The sequence below is a fragment of the Gobius niger genome (assembly GCF_951799975.1).
Source record: "Gobius niger genome assembly, chromosome: 1".
Lineage (NCBI taxonomy): Eukaryota > Metazoa > Chordata > Actinopteri > Gobiiformes > Gobiidae > Gobius > Gobius niger.
In genome coordinates this window covers 16,995,441-17,013,531 of record NC_136852.1, presented here as the reverse complement: position 1 = coordinate 17,013,531, position 18,091 = coordinate 16,995,441, and the positions used below count along the sequence as shown (strand labels likewise).

Below are 18,091 nucleotides of genomic sequence, written 5' to 3'. Positions count from 1 at the left end.
TTTTAAAGATGAATGGGCTAAAATGTCAGTCTCTACATGTGCAAATCTTGTAGAGTCAAACCCAAAAGATTTGTGCTGTTATTAGAGCAAAAGGGGGTTCCACAAAGTATTCATGCATGCTGCATGAATACTTATGCAAGCCCCACTTTTCACTTTTATATTTTTTGAAAAATAACAGAATCATGTATCATTTCGCTTTCACTTCACAGTTGTCTGTTACTTGTGTGTGAACGTTCAGTAAAAAAATCAAAATAAAATCTTTATGTTTAGGGTTGTAAACATGACAACATGTGCAAAAGTTCAAGGTGTATGAATACTAACGAGAGGCACTGTATATATACAAACGTTACACACACGCTCAAACTTTTACTGGGTACAGATGGGCAAGTGTGGGAACCCCATTTGAGGGGCCATCTGCACCTGGAGCAGCAGCTACAGGACACTGACCCAGGAGATTCCAGAGGAGGCGCAGCAGAGACACCGCACCTCCACCTGAGCACCCACAGGACGGCACCCACACAGCCACAGCCTGTCACTGCTCTTGAGCCAGAGTGGCCCCTTCAGAGGAGACACTGGGAGAGCCTAAAAATATAAGAAACCATCTAGAAACCCTCATCACAGTGGCCGCACTCACTCTATCACTTCATCTTCAGTGTCAGTCCAAGTCGTTGGTAAGGAATTTAAATTGAATGTTTTCTTTTTCTTTCTGCAGAATGGGTTGCGTCAACAATCTTTCTCAAATTTGAAGTCATAGGTTCAGATGGAGGGCAGAGGTCTGTGTAACTCGGTGGGTGATTCACTGTTTTTGAACGGCATATCCTTAGAGTTTAAAATCCCGAAGTAAAAGCAATTAATGAAGCTATAAATAAATATATATAAAAATATATAATCTATAATTAGCACTAGCATGTGCACATGCTCCATCCCCTGCATTTATTTCAGAAAGTAATGAGCAATGTCTTTCAAAAGAATACACAGAGCAAATAAAGTCTGATACCATTTTATTTTGATGAATCCTCAGCACACACCTAGAGATGCAAATAACCAACACTGCCCCAATAAGTTACATTTAAATAGAAGACAGTATTGTTTCCCCATGTCATAAACCTATAAGGTTGTAGAGATTATGCTCAAAACTTAAAACATCACATAAATGCTTTCCGCATACAGTGCATACAGTTATTCAAGCTAACGTTAAAATCTGGATTAAAAGCTTTTTGTCAAAATGAACAGTGGACACCCATTACACACTGGATATAGCATCAAAAGGCATAAAATAAATGTAACACAACCAAGTTTACAACACTGTCATCATATTAACAGTGGGCATCTATTTGGGATGACAATTCAGTCCTTCATTTAACAGACTTCAAATAAAAACCATGTGCCACTGAATAAATAAACTAATATTACATTTTGCCAAACAAAAGAGGTGAAATGTGCGGTCTGGAGTTTATGAACGTCAACTTCACGACAAAAACTGTCACTGTTATTGCATTCAGAAGAATCACTGACTTTGTAGAAAAATAAAATGACTTTTGAACACTCTGCTGAAGACTGGAGTGGTAGGTATGACATAAACGAGACTAAAGTGGAGCTCCTATGAATGCACCAACGCACAAACCCCCACTCTGCACAGTATGAGGAAATGCACACCACAGCACGGGTCACAGAGGGCAAGATGTTCAGGAACCAGGGGAAGTCACTGAGAACTGGGACTTCTTCATTCTCAAGAAAACATGGCTGATAACGCCTGAGAAATTTATCAAGACGAAACAGGAAGCTGGTGACTCAAAGATTAATTGAAAACAAAACTGTGATGAATAAATAACTGGGGGCTATGTCAAAACCCTCAGGGGGAGCTTTTGAATGTGGCATGTCTATGAAAGGATTTCCGGCATGCCAACAAGAGTGAGGAGATTGTCCCCCCAGTATGTAGTAAGGTGGTTATCAACTAGTGGGTTGGGACTCAAAAGTGGGTCTCCAAACCATTGTCAGTTGTCAATAATTGAATCAACAGTTCCACAGTAGAATAATAAGTATTATTTTAAGTTAAAATGGGTCACAGCTGCTCATTTAAATTTAACTGAAACTGTTTTCTGAAAATAGACCAGTTGAGAACCACTGCTTTAGTGGATAATGCACTACATTTCTGTCAGACATAACCTAAAAACTATGAGCAAATAGTAGTTGGTGCATGTATAAAGATGAGGCATAAAATTTGGATAGAAATGTTTATCTAAATAAAATGCAGCACGGACTGTTCCCATTAAAAAGTTGTAATGTAATTTCAGGTGTAGCTTCATAAATACCACAAAATATAATTGGGTTAGTATGCGACTGTTAAAAGGTACAGTGAAAGCGGTGTTATTTATAATATTACCATTACGGTTTAGTGTTTTGTGATTCCTAAAAGCCTGCCACGATCATAGGGACGGTGACTTTATGCCTAAAGGCCAAGGAGATGACATTTGTTGGCATTTTTGGACGTTGCGATGGAAGGAGAATGGAGTGAAACACGGCCCGGGATTTTGGCCATTAACCTGCAAACACTTGTGGCTGTAGTGGCGGGGGCAGCAGCTCGTTCTCCACATTATCAGAGTCTATTGCAGATGCGGAAGCGCCGGCTGTGGCTGGGTTCGGGACGTCGGGTGGGAAGCTCTCCAGCGCGCTCTGCACCTTCTGCTCTACCTCGTCCGTCCAGTCTATGAGGTCGCTCTCCAGCTGCCGTGCCTTCTCGATGACGCGATCCTGCCTCTCTCCCAAGCCGGTGAGCAGGTCCAGACGCTTGTGGACCTGGCTGAGGGCGGAGCTGGTGGGGGAGCCGGTGGAGGCGCCGGCGGCCTGTGGCCAGTGAGGAGATGCCTGACCGGACATGTAGAGCTCAAACTCCTCGGTGCTAAGATTCAGAGACTGACCATCCAGCTTTTCAATGAAGGCTACAGCACAGCACTGGGGGGGGAACAACAACAAGTCACTACAAGAGTAACACAATATGAAATTAGACAGGGTGGTATATTTGAAGAGAACATGTCACACATAGTAGTGGCTTACAGGCATTCATTTAGGCACCTCTGCATTGTTTTTTTTACGCTTCATAACAAAAAAAAATGTATGGAAATGTAAGTCAATCTATAGTAAAGAACATCCATGAGAGAGGACTGGAGCGCCCTCTGTAGGCACCAGTGGGGATTTCTTTGGGTAAATGGCATGCGAGCAAATCAATGGCATAATAACAACCTTTAAAGGAATAGGCCACCGTTTTTACATACTGAGATATGTTCTTACCTTAGCTTTGACGAGTTCTTTAGGACCTGTCTGATCTTCCCCCGTGCCTTCAATCACGTAGACACAGCGCAGACGGCGTTAGCATTTAGCCTCTCCCCCTCTCCTCTATAGCTCCAAAACAGGTCAAGATAGAAGCTACCAAGCTCTTCCACGTTTTCCCTATTTAAATATGGTTACGTGAAGTGTTACACAACAAAGTATAATTACACAAAATTAAACAATGTGGATTTTCTAAGCGGATAAAAGGGGGAACTATAATGTAAGGCGTAGTAATACCAGGAGTAGTTTGGCATCCGCACAGTAAAGTGAAGATTACTGCGCAGTAAAGTGAAGATTACTGTGCGGATGCCAAATTACTCCTGGTATTATTACGCCTTACATTATAGGCCCCCCTTTTATCCGCTTAGAAAATCCACATTGTTTAATTTTGTGTAATTATACTTTGTTGTGTAACACTTCACGTAACCATATTTAAATAGGGAAAACGTGGAAGAGCTTGGTAGCTTCTATCTTGACCTGTTTTGGAGCTATAGTGGAGAGAGGGAGAGGCTAAATGCTAACGCCGTCTGCGCTGTGTTTACGTGATAGAAGGCACGGGTGAAGACCAGACAGGTCCTGAAGAACTCGTCAAAGCTAAGGTAAGAACATATCTCAGTATGTAAAAACGGTGGCCTATTCCTTTAACTTTACCTTAACCCTAACCTAGCCAGTAAAAAGACTGTCAGGACACATTTTTAGCATTTTCTTGGAAATAATACGGACACAGGAAAAGGATTTATCCCTGGTTATCCTCAGCTACCAAGCCATTTCCATCCTTTACCATTAAAGTAAAGTGCAACACTTAATTTAATGTCATTGCTCAAGAAGTGTAATAGCTTTCCCATTCATTGCCATTTTTAGATACATGTATTATTTCATTACCAAATTAGTGAAGTAGTAACCATCTTCTCCAGTCATAAGCCTGCTGGGGTTGCAGAAACGAGTAATGTATTGAATGTTGGACTGCAGTCGTGGAGGGTTTGCCTTGAGGACTATGTAGATGAGTGTGGGAAGAAAGTCGTCTGCAGAGGCCGCCTCCTTTTTGCTGATTTTAATGGCATTAAAGATGTGCTTGCTGCAGCGAGTTATACAACCCAGCTTGTGTTTCGGAACATGCTTGGAATCCATCTCAATGACATCTGCAAGAAGAAAAACATAAGTTGAGGAAGGTGACGTCTTAGTTTTATGTTAATTCGTTTGAAGGTTCACCTGTGATCGCTTTGACCACACTGTCTGAAACCTCAGGAATCTCTTCATCAACAGGAACGCACAACATCTCAATTGTGACCCAATGCAAGGCCCTGTAACAAAACAGAAAATAGTTTAGCTAAAATTACAAATAGAGTAAAAAGAAAAAAAGCTTTATGTGCATGTGTGTAAACAAATGTAAAATAAACTATGAATCTGCAAAATCCCCTCCTGGAACCGCCACCTTAACGTGGTGGAGGGGTTTGAGCACCCGAATGATCCTGGGGGCTCTGTTGTCGGGAGCTTCATGCCCCTGGTAGGGTCTCCCAGGGCAAACAGGTCCTAGGTGACGGGTCAGACAAAGAGCGGTTCAGAAGCCTCTTATGAGAGACCAACAGGCCCGGTTAGAACCATGAGGCCGTCCTTCTGTGGACCCACCACCTGCAGGAGGAGCCATAGGGGCTGGTGCAATCGCGACCCGGAAATGGAAAAGCGGAAGAAGATGGATGGATGGAATCTGCATAATGATGTAAAGCGTAAACTGGCCCATGCAGATTATGAAGCCACTTTTTCCTTTCGCATTAGAATATTTGTTGAACAGGTATTTGCTCTGACCTAATTCTTTTCTGAATTGCCAGGTCCTTCTTCTCATCATCAGTGGTCTCAGGACAGAAAACCTCCTTGTACAGCCGAGTCATCATGTACTTTTCAACTGCATCCATAACAGCCTCAACATGCTCAGTTGAACCTTCAGAAAATTCACAAACACAAATAATATTACACTCAAACGTACTCGTACAAAAAGTCAGCGCAAACTACTACCTTTGAACTGGGTCTGCAAACGGTCTGATAAGTTTTGGTAAAAGTCCTGGACACACTCTGAGAGTTCATCTGCACCCATTTCCTAAAATAAAACATAATTAAAGGATTTATTCATGCATGAAATACTGAACACTGACTTATGAATAAGAAGATAAATGTAAAGCTTCTTACTCGCTTATACACCATGCTCTCAGTGAAAGCCCGACATTGTTTAAAGATTTCCCTGCCAGACTTTAGCGGCTTAAGAAAGTCAATAAACTCTCGTGTGGTATTGTCAGTGTCAGCTGAAGAATGACGGCTTGATGAAGAACTAGGACTTGGGGTGGACTGAGCATCAAAAGCATTATCTAAAAACAAAACAAAAAACAAGAACTACTTAAATATACACAAATGATTAAATAATCACTGACTGGATGATACAGCGAAACAACTGCAAAAGTAATAATGACTGTTTACCTTTTTTTGGTGGTGTTTTGGATGATGGGGTAAAAAATTTAGTGACTGTGTTAACTTTGCTTGATTTTTCTTTAGTTTTTCTTTCCTCAAACTTGCTGAAGGGTGTTATTGCCGGCTGGGATTGTGGTGGCTTCTGATGTCTACTTGCATAAGCTTCTTCTTCTTCTCTCTGAAGCCTATTAAAATATTCAGAACACATTGGGATAAAAATAACAATCATAGAAACTTTAATCATAAAAACTTTAATCCTACTTTTCAGCAAGTGCCCAGTCCTCTTGAATCTGTTTTTGTCTTTCTCGCTGATTCTCTTCCCTCCAGCACTTTGAGCAGAGGCCCTGCCAGCCTGTATTACCATAATAACCACATCCTTTTTTGCAGAGCAGCTCGGATTGGTCCAAATGGATCCCACGTCTTTCAGTTCTCTGATTCATTATATTCACTAAAACACAAAGATGAGGACATAAAGATTAATGTGCGTGTGCTGGTATCTTTGTTATAGCGTTCCCCTTTATTTTTGCAACACATTGCTTACAGACAACTATATACTATATGCAATAGTACACAAGTTATAGCTAGCATCAACATTCAATGTAAATCAATGTAACGCATAAATCTGCTTTTTGTATCAGGTTTGACAGATGATACACAGGACGGTTTTCTCGATCCACCTAAGTTCAATAATAAAAGCACATTGTAGCATCAAGTTACAGAGCTTGTCTGAGTAAAGAAAAGTCATGTTGTCGCCCCATGATGATTAGTTTACTAGGATTAGCCAATAACAGGACCAAGCCTTCCACAGTAGAGACTAGTGAGAGGAAAATCTCCAACAAATTATGCTCACACGCACTTTTATAAAAACTGAAATCTGTCAAATGCACAGGAGTTTATGTCTTAAATGCCGCAAATGAAAGAGGCAAGAAAATTCTATGATAAATTATCTTTTATGAAGCTAGTCCTACAGCTAACTCCGCTAGCAGAGTTAAGCGACAAGAGGGTCATCGTGACCACAAGAAAAGCAACAATTCAGTTTGTAATTGAATTTGTACGTACTATTATTTTCGTTGTTTGCAAACTGAAAGTGGAAATGTAAGTGGTCGTTCCAGCTCCAGTCCCGTCTGGGTGGATGTTTACATTTGCCATTAGCATAAGGCGGCTAGCTTCTACCCGCTGCCATTTTGTCTGTCGGAGTTTTCTTCCTCGCTTGTAGAAAATACTACAGCATGTTGCTGCCCCCTTGCGGCAAGAATATGACCTATCCCATAGTTGGTACACACAGCATACATTATGTTTAGGGTTAGGATTAGAGTGATCATATTCTTTGAATCGTTTCCCCCCCAACTATCCTCGAAAAAAATATCGCAACCTGGCCACCAGCTGGCAGCTTTAAAAAGCTGTGATGTTTCTTGAAGAATAGCTACACAGTGGAATTGGATCAATAATGCTTGCATGACTTTTCACACAATCAATAAATGAAAACAAAATAAAACTAAACTAAACTAAACTAAACTAAACTAAACTAAACTAAACTAAACTAAACTAAACTAAACTAAACTAAACTCAGAGCCGGTGTTGGCCCTTCTGGGGCCCTAAGCAAAAATCCACTCGGGGGCCCTACAGCACGCATCCAAGGCTGTATGACGAAGAGCAAACCCATTTACGATTTATTTTTTATTTTTTATTTTTTGCAGTATTACAGGGCAGAAGTGGCACATAACCTTAATTTGGGCCCTGCACCACTAACCACTACGCCACTGTCAGACTGCGGTTTAGTCTATTTCCCCCACTTTTTAAAATGGTAAATGGCAAATGGTCACATTCTCTCACCTCTGGTCCCTGACCCAGTTTGGGAACCACTGACTTCAAACTAACTCAAACCTGCACCTGGCGGTTATATTTTTGTCATACCACTGAGAATAAGCCTGATAATAATTAGTGTGAGTGAGAGAGAGAGAGAGAGAGAGAGAGAGAGAGAGAGAGAGAGAGAGAGAGAGAGAGAGAGAGAGAGAGAGAGAGAGAGAGAGACACACACACACACACACACACACAGAGAGAGAGACAGAGAGAGATAGTTACGCGGACTTTACTTAAGAGCGGCACAATTTCACAAAAGCTGTTCATCTAAAGCTGAGTATCTAAAAATGGCAGGTATGGATTTTCATGTGAATGCATTGCATGTGGTTCATTTTCCTCTTCGCTTAAAGACAGAATAGCTACTTATTTCCGGAAAGAAACTCGTACTTTCGCTTTCATTTGGGTGCTCTGTTAAAGCAGCGCGTTGTACTTCATTAGGCTACTTGTTGATCTAAAGAAAATCTCACTATCTTACCTATAATATTTAGGAATCATTTCTTTGGTAGGAGTCTTTGCATTAAAGAATGGTCTCTTTAAGGTGAAATTTGGATGGCTGTCTCTTCTATCAACTTTCTCTCAAAGCATCTTCAACAACTGTATTTTACACTCCTCTTCAACGATATGAATGTCAACATACACTTGAAATCGCCTAATATTGCCCGTTTTTATTTTATTTTATTCCATTTATCAGCGGAGCTTGCTAAGCTGAGAAGAGCATTTGTGGACAGAGTGTCAAAGGAAATTGTTAACCAGCTTCTTGATGACCTTCTGGAAGACTCTGTTCTAAACTCTGGAGAGGGAGAGGCAATAGTTGAAGAGTACAAAACCACGACTGACAGAGCAAGGAAACTCATTGACACGGTGAGGAAGAAAGGAGATAAGGCCAGCAACAAGTTGATCCTCCACCTTAAAAAGAGAGACGCCACTCTTTATGAAGATTTGTGTCAGACATGCGGTCTTGCTGCAAAACCTGGTAAGGCTGTCTAACTGCATGCATACAATGTGCACACCAAGGTTTTGTTCAAGTTAAGGCATGCTTCTGTAACAATATGTGTTGCAGCTGTACAGGAGACTCCGATTCTTCAAAAGTCAGTGGAACAGCAAGAGTCCCAGGAACAGCCCGATGGGCCACCCACACTTAAAAAACAGAACCACAGCGATGTCAGTTCAAAGGATATTCTTGAATCTAATGATTTTGTGTGAAAAAGCAGATGCTAAATGATTGAATTCTTTTACATTTAGATATATCCTGTGACCAGTGACTCAGTAAAGAACCGTGTGGCTCTGCTTATCACTAATATTACCTTCGCGGATGAGAAATATAACAGAAATGGAGCAGAGAAAGATGAGGAGAACATGGAGAATCTGCTCTCCCATCTTGGATATGAGGTGTTCAAGTACACAAACCTCACCGCAAAGGTATTTTCATGCAAGCTGATGGATTATGTGTTAATAATGTTTTATTAATTTGGAAACATATAATTCCACAGCAAATGGATGATGCCCTGGTTGAATTTTCCAAGCACCAAAAGCTGAAAAAAACAGACAGTGTGTTTGTGGTCATCATGTCCCATGGCAAACTAGGGTCTGTCCTTGGTGTCAACTTTAAACTAGACGGCTCTCCTGGTGAGAAGTCAGATGAACTGCCGATTGACAACATCTACAGACGCCTCAATGGGGTAAACTGCCCGGCACTGGTGAACAAACCCAAGATCATCATCATTCAGGCCTGCAGGGGAGGCAAGCATCATCCTATACAGTATCATTTCAGATTTTTCAGCTATTACTACTCACAGATCATAAAAGGGAGCAGTAAATATATCTTCATATCTGTGTGTTGTGATTTTAATTCCAGATCAGAAAGGGGCCGCTTACGTGCGCGACGATGTGGAGACTGATGAATTTGCCAAAGGAGACATTGAGGAGGACGTTTTGCGGTGCATTCATAAAGAAAAAGACTTCATCGCTTTCCTCTCCTCTACTCCTGGTCAGTCAAGCTTCAAACACAGAAATGAATAAATACACAAACATTTAAAACCAATTCTTTGCTTTTTACTACAGATACTGTTTCGTACAGAAGCAAATCACAAGGCTCTTTCCTGATCCAGTTTACGGTTCAAGTTTTCAAGGATTATGCAAAGCAGGATGGCATTGAGGAGCTTTTCCGAAAGGTTTGTTACATTTACCTTTTATAAAATTGTCATTCTTTTTCAATGCTTTGTAATAAAAAACTTACATTTTCTCCACAGGTCATGAGAAAATTTGAAGAAGAAGAAGCAATACCCACTCGGATTAAACAAATGGCAACGAAAGACAGATGTACTTTAACCCGTCTCTTTTACCTTTACCCGGAGGGACCAAACAGCACATAAGGAGTATATATTGGGAAGAAAAAGTAAGTACACCGTTTGGAATTGGTCATAAAATGTGGTCTGATCTTCATCAAAATCATAAGAATGAGTAGACAGTGTCTGCTTAAACTAATACCACCCAAACATTTACATTTCTTCATGTGCTGTTCCATTTATCCTCCACATGGGACGTTGTGTGTTCCGCCCAAACATTCAATTTTGGTTTTCGAAAGACACCTTGGATGCTCCACAGCACTACTGGAAAAATATACTGTAGACTGATTAACCCAAAGTTTAATTTTTTTTAACAGAACACACGCCATGTGCGGAGGAAAAATGGATCAGCACGAACATCAAAACCCGATCCTCACTGTGAAGTCTGGTGCAGGAGAATCATGGTGTGGGGCTGTTTTGTTGCCCGGTTTATTAAGATACTTTGCAGAAAGACCTGAGACATTCACAACAGTGTGGAATAAGTAACTGAACCCTTGTAATAAATAGCTGCTGATCCTCCTTGTGCAGCAATAACTGATTTTCTGTACATTAACAGCGATCAGGATGAATCTTGGACCACTCCTCTTTACAAAACTGCTGCAGTTCAGTGAGATTCAGGCGGTGTACTTACTTATTCCACTCTCTCCTGTGAATGTTTAAAATATGATCAAATGTAAATGTTTGTGTGGTATTTTAGAAGACACTCTTTATTCTTATGATTTTGATGACCACATTTTATGAATTCCAAACAGTGTACCTATACTTTTCCTTCACACAGTATTTAATTAGGTGCATTGTGCATTATGGAACATTTTATGAGGAAAAAACAACAACTTTGATATTTGTGCGTAATTTACTTTTTTGTAACTCAAAGTAATTTACTTTTTTGTAACTCAAAGAATGTATCGAGGTTATAACTGCACCTTTCCTTTCTATCACGATGGCCTTAACAATGATCCTGGATGCAATAGTATTTTTCCCTGATTGATTGATCCTGGAGCATCATAGAGGCCAGTATGATGGAGAGTTAAGGTACTCTGCTAACCACTCATACAGCCCCTGGGTCAGAGAAAGATACTTGTGGGCATGAATGGTGAAATCCAATGGCATCACTGGAGAGGGCCATATATCGTCCATATTGGGCGGGATGATGGTCACCAATATTCACAATGCAGCACTAAGGCAACAAGTTAAGAGACAACATAGCGTCTGTCCACAGAAGTAAAAGAAATGCTGCAACACTCAGTTAAAGCTGTTAAACTTGTCAGGAAAAGTGTTTCATGTTTCATGTTTTAATAATAAAAGTAAAGAATTACCATTTTAACACACTTTCATTGTTTTTCATCAAACTCTATCATCAAGCACAGTGACAGTTATTCTTAAGGGAAAGTATAAGTGAAATCACTCCATATAAAACAATAGCCTATGCTTTAGGTCTTCAAGCTGCACAACATTAAAGTCCTGTGTATCAAATCACTAAAGTGAACCCACAGTTTTATATTTTGGTTCAGTTATTAAAGCACATATTAAAAAGTTGACACAAAACAAATACAAATCCTTTCGTGCATTTTACTTTCTGTTTACAGACAAAGGATTGTGCCCTGCCCTTATCAAGAAATGTGTGTCACACAGGTTTATCAGGAAGAAGGATTCAGAGGATTTTTTGTAATCTAAATCTTAACAGAAACAAACCATAATACAATACGACACAAAGGCAACAAGTTAAAAGACAACATAATCATTGCAGTCTGTCCATGGAAGTAAAAGAAATGCTGCAAAAAACACCTAGATTAATCTCTGGATATATCAACCTTTTGTCAGGAAATGTGTTTATAATAATAAAATAATACAAATAATACAATAATAAAAGTAAAGAATGAGCATTTTTGCACATTTCCATTGTCTTTGACAAACTCTATCATCAAAGACAGTGACACTCGTCATTCTTCAGAAAATGTATTGGTGAAATCACTATAAAAAACAATAGCCAAAGTCATTGTGCTCAGTTTACTTACTGGTGAATCAATGCAAATCAATTGAGTTGCTTTTAAAATAGCATGATCACAAATGCTGATTTGTGGTCTGATAAAAAAAATGACCATTGTCACATTTGGAGGAAAAAGGGGGAATCTTGCAGGCCTGAGAGCACCATCCCAACTGTGAAATACGGGGTGGCAGCATCATGCTTATGCTGCAGGAGGGACTGGTGCACTTTTTATTTTATTTGACCTTTATTGAACCAGGAAAGTAGCCTGGCTAGCGCCAGACTAAAATCACAAGTGTTGTGCAGTTCGAAATAATTCGAGCGCTCAACGGCAGCCTGGCTTTAGCCAGGTTACCAGGAAAGTCCATCTGAGAAATCAAGAATCTCTTCTACGTCCTGACCCCAGAGGAGAATCTATGGTATATATTTTTCACAAAATAGATGACAAGTGGAAATATAGGAGCAACATCTCAAGATATCAGCCAGGAAGTTAAAGCCAATGTTTTGATCTGACCATCACAAAGTCCTGATCTAAATCCAGGTGAAAATGTATAGGCAGAGCTGAAAACGCATGTGCACTCAAGGTGGCCTACAGATGTGTCTCAGTTACACCAGTTCTGTTTGGACGAATGGACGGAAGGAAATCAAAAACATTTGACCAAAAATCTACGATTTAAAGCCAATGCTACCAAATATTAATGAAATGTTTGTAAACTTTTGGTTTTGTGAAAAGTTATATAAAACCAGGCACAAAATATTTTTTAAAATTCTAATTGACCCAAAACTTAAAAGTTGATTCTGGCTTTATGTCAGACAGTGAGAAAAAATGCAAATGTTTTATAAAAGAACATCTGGTTCCGTTGTATGTCAGCCTTTTGTCAGGACATGTGTTTAATTTTTTATTTTTAATAAAGACACACTCTCTTCAAGCTGCACAACATTTAAGTCCTGTATATCAAATCACTGCCAAAGTCATATTACTTTTGACAATTTTGAAATTGGGTTTTATATTTTGGTTCAGTTTTGAGCACATATCTAAAAGTTGACTCAAAACAAATTCAAATCCTTCTCTGCATTTTACTTTCTGTTTACTGACAAAGGATTGTGCCCTGCCCTTATCAAGAAATGTGTTTGTCACACAGGTTAATCAAGAAGAAAGAGAGGGAAAAAAACAGCACAAGTTCACAAAAACTGAAGACGCTGTACACATTGAGCCGTGTGGTGTTACTTTCCTTGACGACTTCCGAGAAGTGAGCTATCAAAAATGGCAGGTAAGACTCTACAAGTGTAATATACAGACAATGATTTTATGGAGTTTAATGCCGAGTTCTGTCTGGGCCTCCTATCTGCACAGGAAGTCCTTAAATGCAGTGAGTTCAATGTGACTTAGAACAAATACACTGTATATGAGGGCACAAATGGTCTTGAGGGTTTTACAATTACAATGTTGAGATAAACAAGGAAGTGAGATTATTTAATATTTACTTTTGGCCGGGACAAAAGGTCTTCTGGAGAGCTAATTTAATCACAAGACAACATTCATGATTTTAGGGAGTTAAAACAAAGCCTTGTGACACAGATTGTCTTTTTGACATAAAAATCTAACCACAGTTTGCTTCGCAGTGGCTTTTAGTTTGACAAAGCCATCTCTTACTGTATAATTCTTAGTCCCTAACTGGTGGACCAGGGTCCAGATCTGGACCAGACGGTTGTATCTGGCCACAAAGCATTTTCAATATTTCAGTAGGCTGTAATCTGTCCATTAAGAGCATTTACAGAGTTGTTGCATCTGTGACAAGTCATTGAATGCACATAAAGCTTAGATTATTCAGAATAAGAATAACAAAACAAAGCTCATGTGTCACAATGATGAGTGGAATATGTCTATGAAAGGTAAAGTTGGTTTGAAGTGTAAGCAGTTTTAGTTGATCTTGAGAAAATGTAAACAGACAATATGGAGCCTACTCGTAGTTGGCCTTTAGATTGTCATTTCATGTCTGAACTAATTTAGCAATAACATTAATAAAGTCTTAAGTCCATGTATGTTTCTGGAGTTCTATACATTCTTTCTTAAACTGAACATGTGTGAAAAGCTCTACTTGAACCTATGAAAACAATGTTTTTTAGGTGTGCTTCAAAAAGTGAGAACTGGCTTTGCCGAGAGAGTGACCACTGAGGTCCTGAAGCAGCTGCTGGACGACCTGTTGGATGATGAGGTCCTGAATGAGGGAGAGAAAGACTTCATCCTGGAGGAGAACAGGAGCCGTGCAGACCGAGCTCGCGCGCTCGTCGACTCCGTGAAGAGGAAAGGGGACGAAGCAAGCACCAAGCTGATGGGTCGACTTCAACAACGAGACCCTGGACTATATCAAGACCTAATCATTAAACAAGGGTTTAGTAACCAATAAATCATTTTACATTACAGTAACAACACACTGTGCTGATGCAGTAACCTCCAGACCTCGGATGATGACTCTGGGTTCTCCTGCAGTTTGTGCTCTGTCGTTAGTGCTATATATAAATGTATGGATGCTTATGCAGAAGTTAATATTCTTCATGATGTTATCTTTGTCATGTTCCTCTTAATAAACAAACCAGGAAAACAAATGCCATGCAGCTGTGATTTTTTCAGACAAACTTTACTTTAAAAAAAAATCTGAACAGAAACAAACCATATTCACAATACAACACAAAGGCAACAGGTCGCGTAGGCAACATGGTAAACATTGCAGTCTGTGCATGTCCAACGTGTCACTATCAGTCCACTGGGGCTACTCCAAAATCATGCACATATTTAATCATCTAAAATCAGTAGCGGAACAGACTTTTTAAAGCTTAGGGTTGGAAATAAAAAGACGCATTACAACAGACTTTAACAGCTTATTTCATTTGAACATACTGGCAGTGTTATAGAGATTTTTATTCATCGTATAAACAAGGACACAAGTGGCTCCCGGCTGGTTCTGTTTTTATGTCAACTCCAGAGGCACAAACATAAAACCTCAGCTACTGCATCCACTCAGGGTGAAATGCAAAGGCCAGTTCACCTTACTTTTAATTATAAATAAGTTCATCTGTATTATGATTTAATAATAAAAATAATCAATTTGTTTCATATAGGACTAAAACTCAATGGTGCAATTTTGCTTGTTTCTCAAACTCCATCATCAAACACAGTCTGGATGCAGCTTGTGAGGCAGGTTCCCAAAGACACAGCAGCAGAATGTGCAGCATCCATCACACTAACCACAGGCCAGTGTCCAGGGTCTAACTCAGTGACTATTTCTTTAACCAAAAGGTTCTATTAAATGTGCACAGGTGGATATATTTCTCACTTACTCCTCTCTATGTAGGATTAGGTTAAACCAATATTTCACTTTTGTTAATGAACGGATAAAACATGCAGGTATTTCAGAAAACGAACACAGCAGACAACATAACAAACTGAAAACAACACTGTTGATAAATGGCCTGTAACTTTGCCTTTACAGCTGGAATGTTTTATTAGTATCATCATTATTAGATTCAAGAATTCACTTTTGGGAACATTATAACTTTTACAACATTCAACACTCAAGTTAACAGTTTGCAGCACCACGGATTTACAAAATAGCAACTCATGCGGAAAAAAAACAGCTCTGACCTGTGTTCAGTAAAATCTATTGTACATCATGTTGGAGATGGAGATTGCATTTATGTGACCAGGAAGGAAACTGTAAAAGTGTGTGTTTGCGCTTGTGCGTTGTGTCTGCTGTTCTAGGCCAGTGTGCCCCCGACTACGGAAGCAATGACAATCCCCAGAATCACACAGCATATAATAATCATTATTTTCTTCTGTTCAGGTTTAAATCAGTGCAGAACATCCCGGCAGCATCAGGGAGGCAGAGAACAGCGTGTTAGTGCGAGGGGGAAGTCGAGTTATGCTGCATGTTAGAAAGTAATACACTTGTATTTACAAACAGTGATTAAACAGTGCTGCACGTTTCTCTAAAAACAGTCATTTTTAGAGAAACGTGCAGCAAAAATGGCAGTGGTGGAAAGAAACAAAGCGAAAAAGTACAAGCGAAAAATACCAATTTGACTTTAATTAAGGAGATTTTATAATGAATACTTTTTACTCTTACTTTAAACACATTTATAACCTATAAGGAAATTGATTACTTCTTCCACCACTGACACATAGATTCATCTTTAAAAGCACAGGCAGCAGCGTGCATAAAGCCACTCACAAAGCTGTACAAAAACATCCCAGTTCACAGAACAGAAAAGCCACAAACAACATTTAATGTTATAAATATAATGATCACAATGCACAGACAATAGTTGTATCTATTATTTCTCATGTAAGACCGACTGTCATGGAAATAATGACTATAGCCAGGCAGACAGCGATGCATACTCCTATTAGGATCACCTTCTGCGGGAGAAACAGGACAAAAGTATAAAGAATGGCACAGCCCTGCTTTATTAATGCCAAATAAAAAAGAAGTGAAAGCACAGAAGAATAAAGGAATCTTGTGAAGTGCTATCACAGCTGTAAACCAAAAGGGGGCATACTTGTTCCACTTTAGATACAGGTGAAACTCGGAAAATTTAAATATTGTGAAAAAGTTCATTTATTTCTGTAATACAACTTAAACTGTGAAACTAATATATGATATAGACTCAACGCATGCAACATGGCATATGTCAAGCCTTTGTTTGTTATAATTTTGATGATTTTGGCTAACAGCTTGTAAAAAAAAAAAAAAAAAAAAAAAAATGAACAGAGAAATGTTGGTCCTCTGAAAACGATAATCATGCATATGCACTTAGTATTTGGTTTGGGCCCTTTTACTTGAATGACTGCCTCAGTGCGGCGTGGCATGGATGCTATCAGCTGTGGCACTGCTGAGGTGTTATGGAAGACCAGGATGCTCCTTCAGCTCTTCTGCCTTGTTCGGTCTCATGTCTCTCATCTTTTTTTCCGGCAGTGCCTGGTTTAAGTCAGGTGAGTTTGCTGGCCAATCGAGCACAGTAATCTGCTGGTCATTGAATCAGGTGTTGGTACTTTTTGCTGTGTGGGCAGGTGCCAGGTCCTGCTGGAACATGAAGTCAGCATCTCCATAAAGCTTGTCTGCTGAAGGGAACATGTACTCTAAAATCTCCTGGTAGACGGTTACGCTGACTCAGCAGAAGACATGGCTCCCCAAATCATCACCGACTGTGGAAAGTTCACACTGGCCTTCAAGCATCTTGGATCGTGTTCTTCATTCTTCCGGCAGACTCTGGGACCTTGGTTTCCAGATGAGATGCAAAATTTGCTCTCATCACAAAAGAGAATCGTGGACCACTGTGCAACGGACCAGTTCTTTCGTTATTAAGCCCATGCACGTAAGACGCTTCTGACATTGTTTGGAAGAGGAATACAGCATTTGAAGCCCATGTCCAGGACCCGTCTGTGATCCACTCCTTGTGAAGGTCTCCCACACTTTTGAATGGCCTTTTCCTGACAATCCTCTCCAGACTGCGGTCATCCCTGTGGCTTGTGCGCCTCCTTCTTCCACACTTTTCCCTTCCACTTAACTTTCTATTAATGCACTTTGAGAACATCCAACTCCTTTTACTCTTACCTTTTGAGGTTTTTGTCAATGATGGTTTTCTGCACAACTGTCAGGTCAGCAGTCTTCCCCATGATGGTGAATTCTACTGAACCAGACTGAGAGACCATTTAATGTCTCAGGGACCGTTTGCAGGTGTTTTGGATTCATTAGCTTAGGACAGGCCTACAACATAGTCTCTTGTTTCAATATTCAAATTTTCCGAGTTCCACCTGTAAATATGTCAGTCATCACCTTTTATAACTTTTTCTTCGAGATGAATCAATGGCACTATTTGGACACGAGCACTAACATACATTTACACGCCACACACTGTACAGACACCGGCCATGCTTCTCGTTCACAGCGTGCATGTGTTAGCAGCTTATGACTCACCCTCCGTGCTTTACTCTGGTATTTAACTGCCTTCTTAGTGTCTGATACTGCCCTTTCCACATAGTCTACGGAGTGCTCCACATTATACTCTATGCGGTCTATCATTTCACCCTTTTCCCGGAGGAAGATGGTGCGTCCAGATA

General features: G+C 39.9%; 4 protein-coding genes across 4 annotated transcripts in view; 2 read left to right on the top strand and 2 right to left on the bottom strand.

Annotated features, from left to right (window-relative positions):
* Positions 1-2,297: 2,297 nt before the first annotated feature.
* Positions 2,298-5,674, bottom strand: rabgef1l (RAB guanine nucleotide exchange factor (GEF) 1, like). The gene is made up of 6 exons (XM_079578817.1): positions 5,509-5,674; positions 5,338-5,419; positions 5,131-5,263; positions 4,537-4,628; positions 4,210-4,466; positions 2,298-2,952 (listed from the first exon to the last, which is right to left on the bottom strand). Exons 1-6 carry the CDS (start codon positions 5,521-5,523, stop codon positions 2,539-2,541), a joined length of 993 nt encoding a protein of 330 aa, XP_079434943.1. The 5' UTR covers positions 5,524-5,674; the 3' UTR covers positions 2,298-2,538.
* Positions 5,675-7,883: 2,209 nt separating this feature from the next.
* Positions 7,884-10,293, top strand: LOC306968108 (caspase a-like). The gene is made up of 8 exons (XM_079563404.1): positions 7,884-7,938; positions 8,336-8,617; positions 8,705-8,805; positions 8,887-9,063; positions 9,135-9,384; positions 9,500-9,631; positions 9,706-9,815; positions 9,894-10,293. Exons 1-8 carry the CDS (start codon positions 7,932-7,934, stop codon positions 10,014-10,016), a joined length of 1,182 nt encoding a protein of 393 aa, XP_079419530.1. The 5' UTR covers positions 7,884-7,931; the 3' UTR covers positions 10,017-10,293.
* A 2,905-nt stretch (positions 10,294-13,198) lies between these two features.
* On the top strand, positions 13,199-14,416 carry LOC306970568 (caspase-1-like). Its single transcript, XM_079566561.1, has 2 exons — positions 13,199-13,244; positions 14,101-14,416. The coding sequence occupies exons 1-2, from the start codon at positions 13,238-13,240 to the stop codon at positions 14,379-14,381; spliced, it is 288 nt and encodes a 95-aa protein (XP_079422687.1). The 5' UTR covers positions 13,199-13,237; the 3' UTR covers positions 14,382-14,416.
* A 194-nt stretch (positions 14,417-14,610) lies between these two features.
* Positions 14,611-18,091, bottom strand: part of stx1a (syntaxin 1A (brain)) — a 42,666-nt gene continuing 39,185 nt past the window's right edge. Inside the window, exons 9-10 of the mRNA XM_079578827.1 lie at positions 17,949-18,059; positions 14,611-15,807 (exon numbers count right to left, since the gene is read on the bottom strand). Coding sequence (XP_079434953.1) covers positions 15,730-15,807; positions 17,949-18,059 — 189 coding nt within the window. The 3' untranslated portion in view covers positions 14,611-15,729. The remainder of the gene's footprint in view (positions 15,808-17,948; positions 18,060-18,091) is intronic.

What these genes read in the sequence shown, in the direction of transcription:
- rabgef1l (XM_079578817.1), bottom strand. An exon ending in TGTGGTCAAAGCGATCACAG is followed by an intron (nt 4,467 to 4,536) that starts GTGAACCTTCAA and finishes TTCTTCTTGCAG; the next exon opens with ATGTCATTGAGATGGATTCC. An exon ending in GTTACTACTTCACTAATTTG is followed by an intron (nt 2,953 to 4,209) that starts GTAATGAAATAA and finishes TTCCCCCCCCAG; the next exon opens with TGCTGTGCTGTAGCCTTCAT.
- LOC306968108 (XM_079563404.1), top strand. An exon ending in AAAAACAGAACCACAGCGAT is followed by an intron (nt 8,806 to 8,886) that starts GTCAGTTCAAAG and finishes TTTTACATTTAG; the next exon opens with ATATATCCTGTGACCAGTGA. An exon ending in CATTCAGGCCTGCAGGGGAG is followed by an intron (nt 9,385 to 9,499) that starts GCAAGCATCATC and finishes TTTTAATTCCAG; the next exon opens with ATCAGAAAGGGGCCGCTTAC.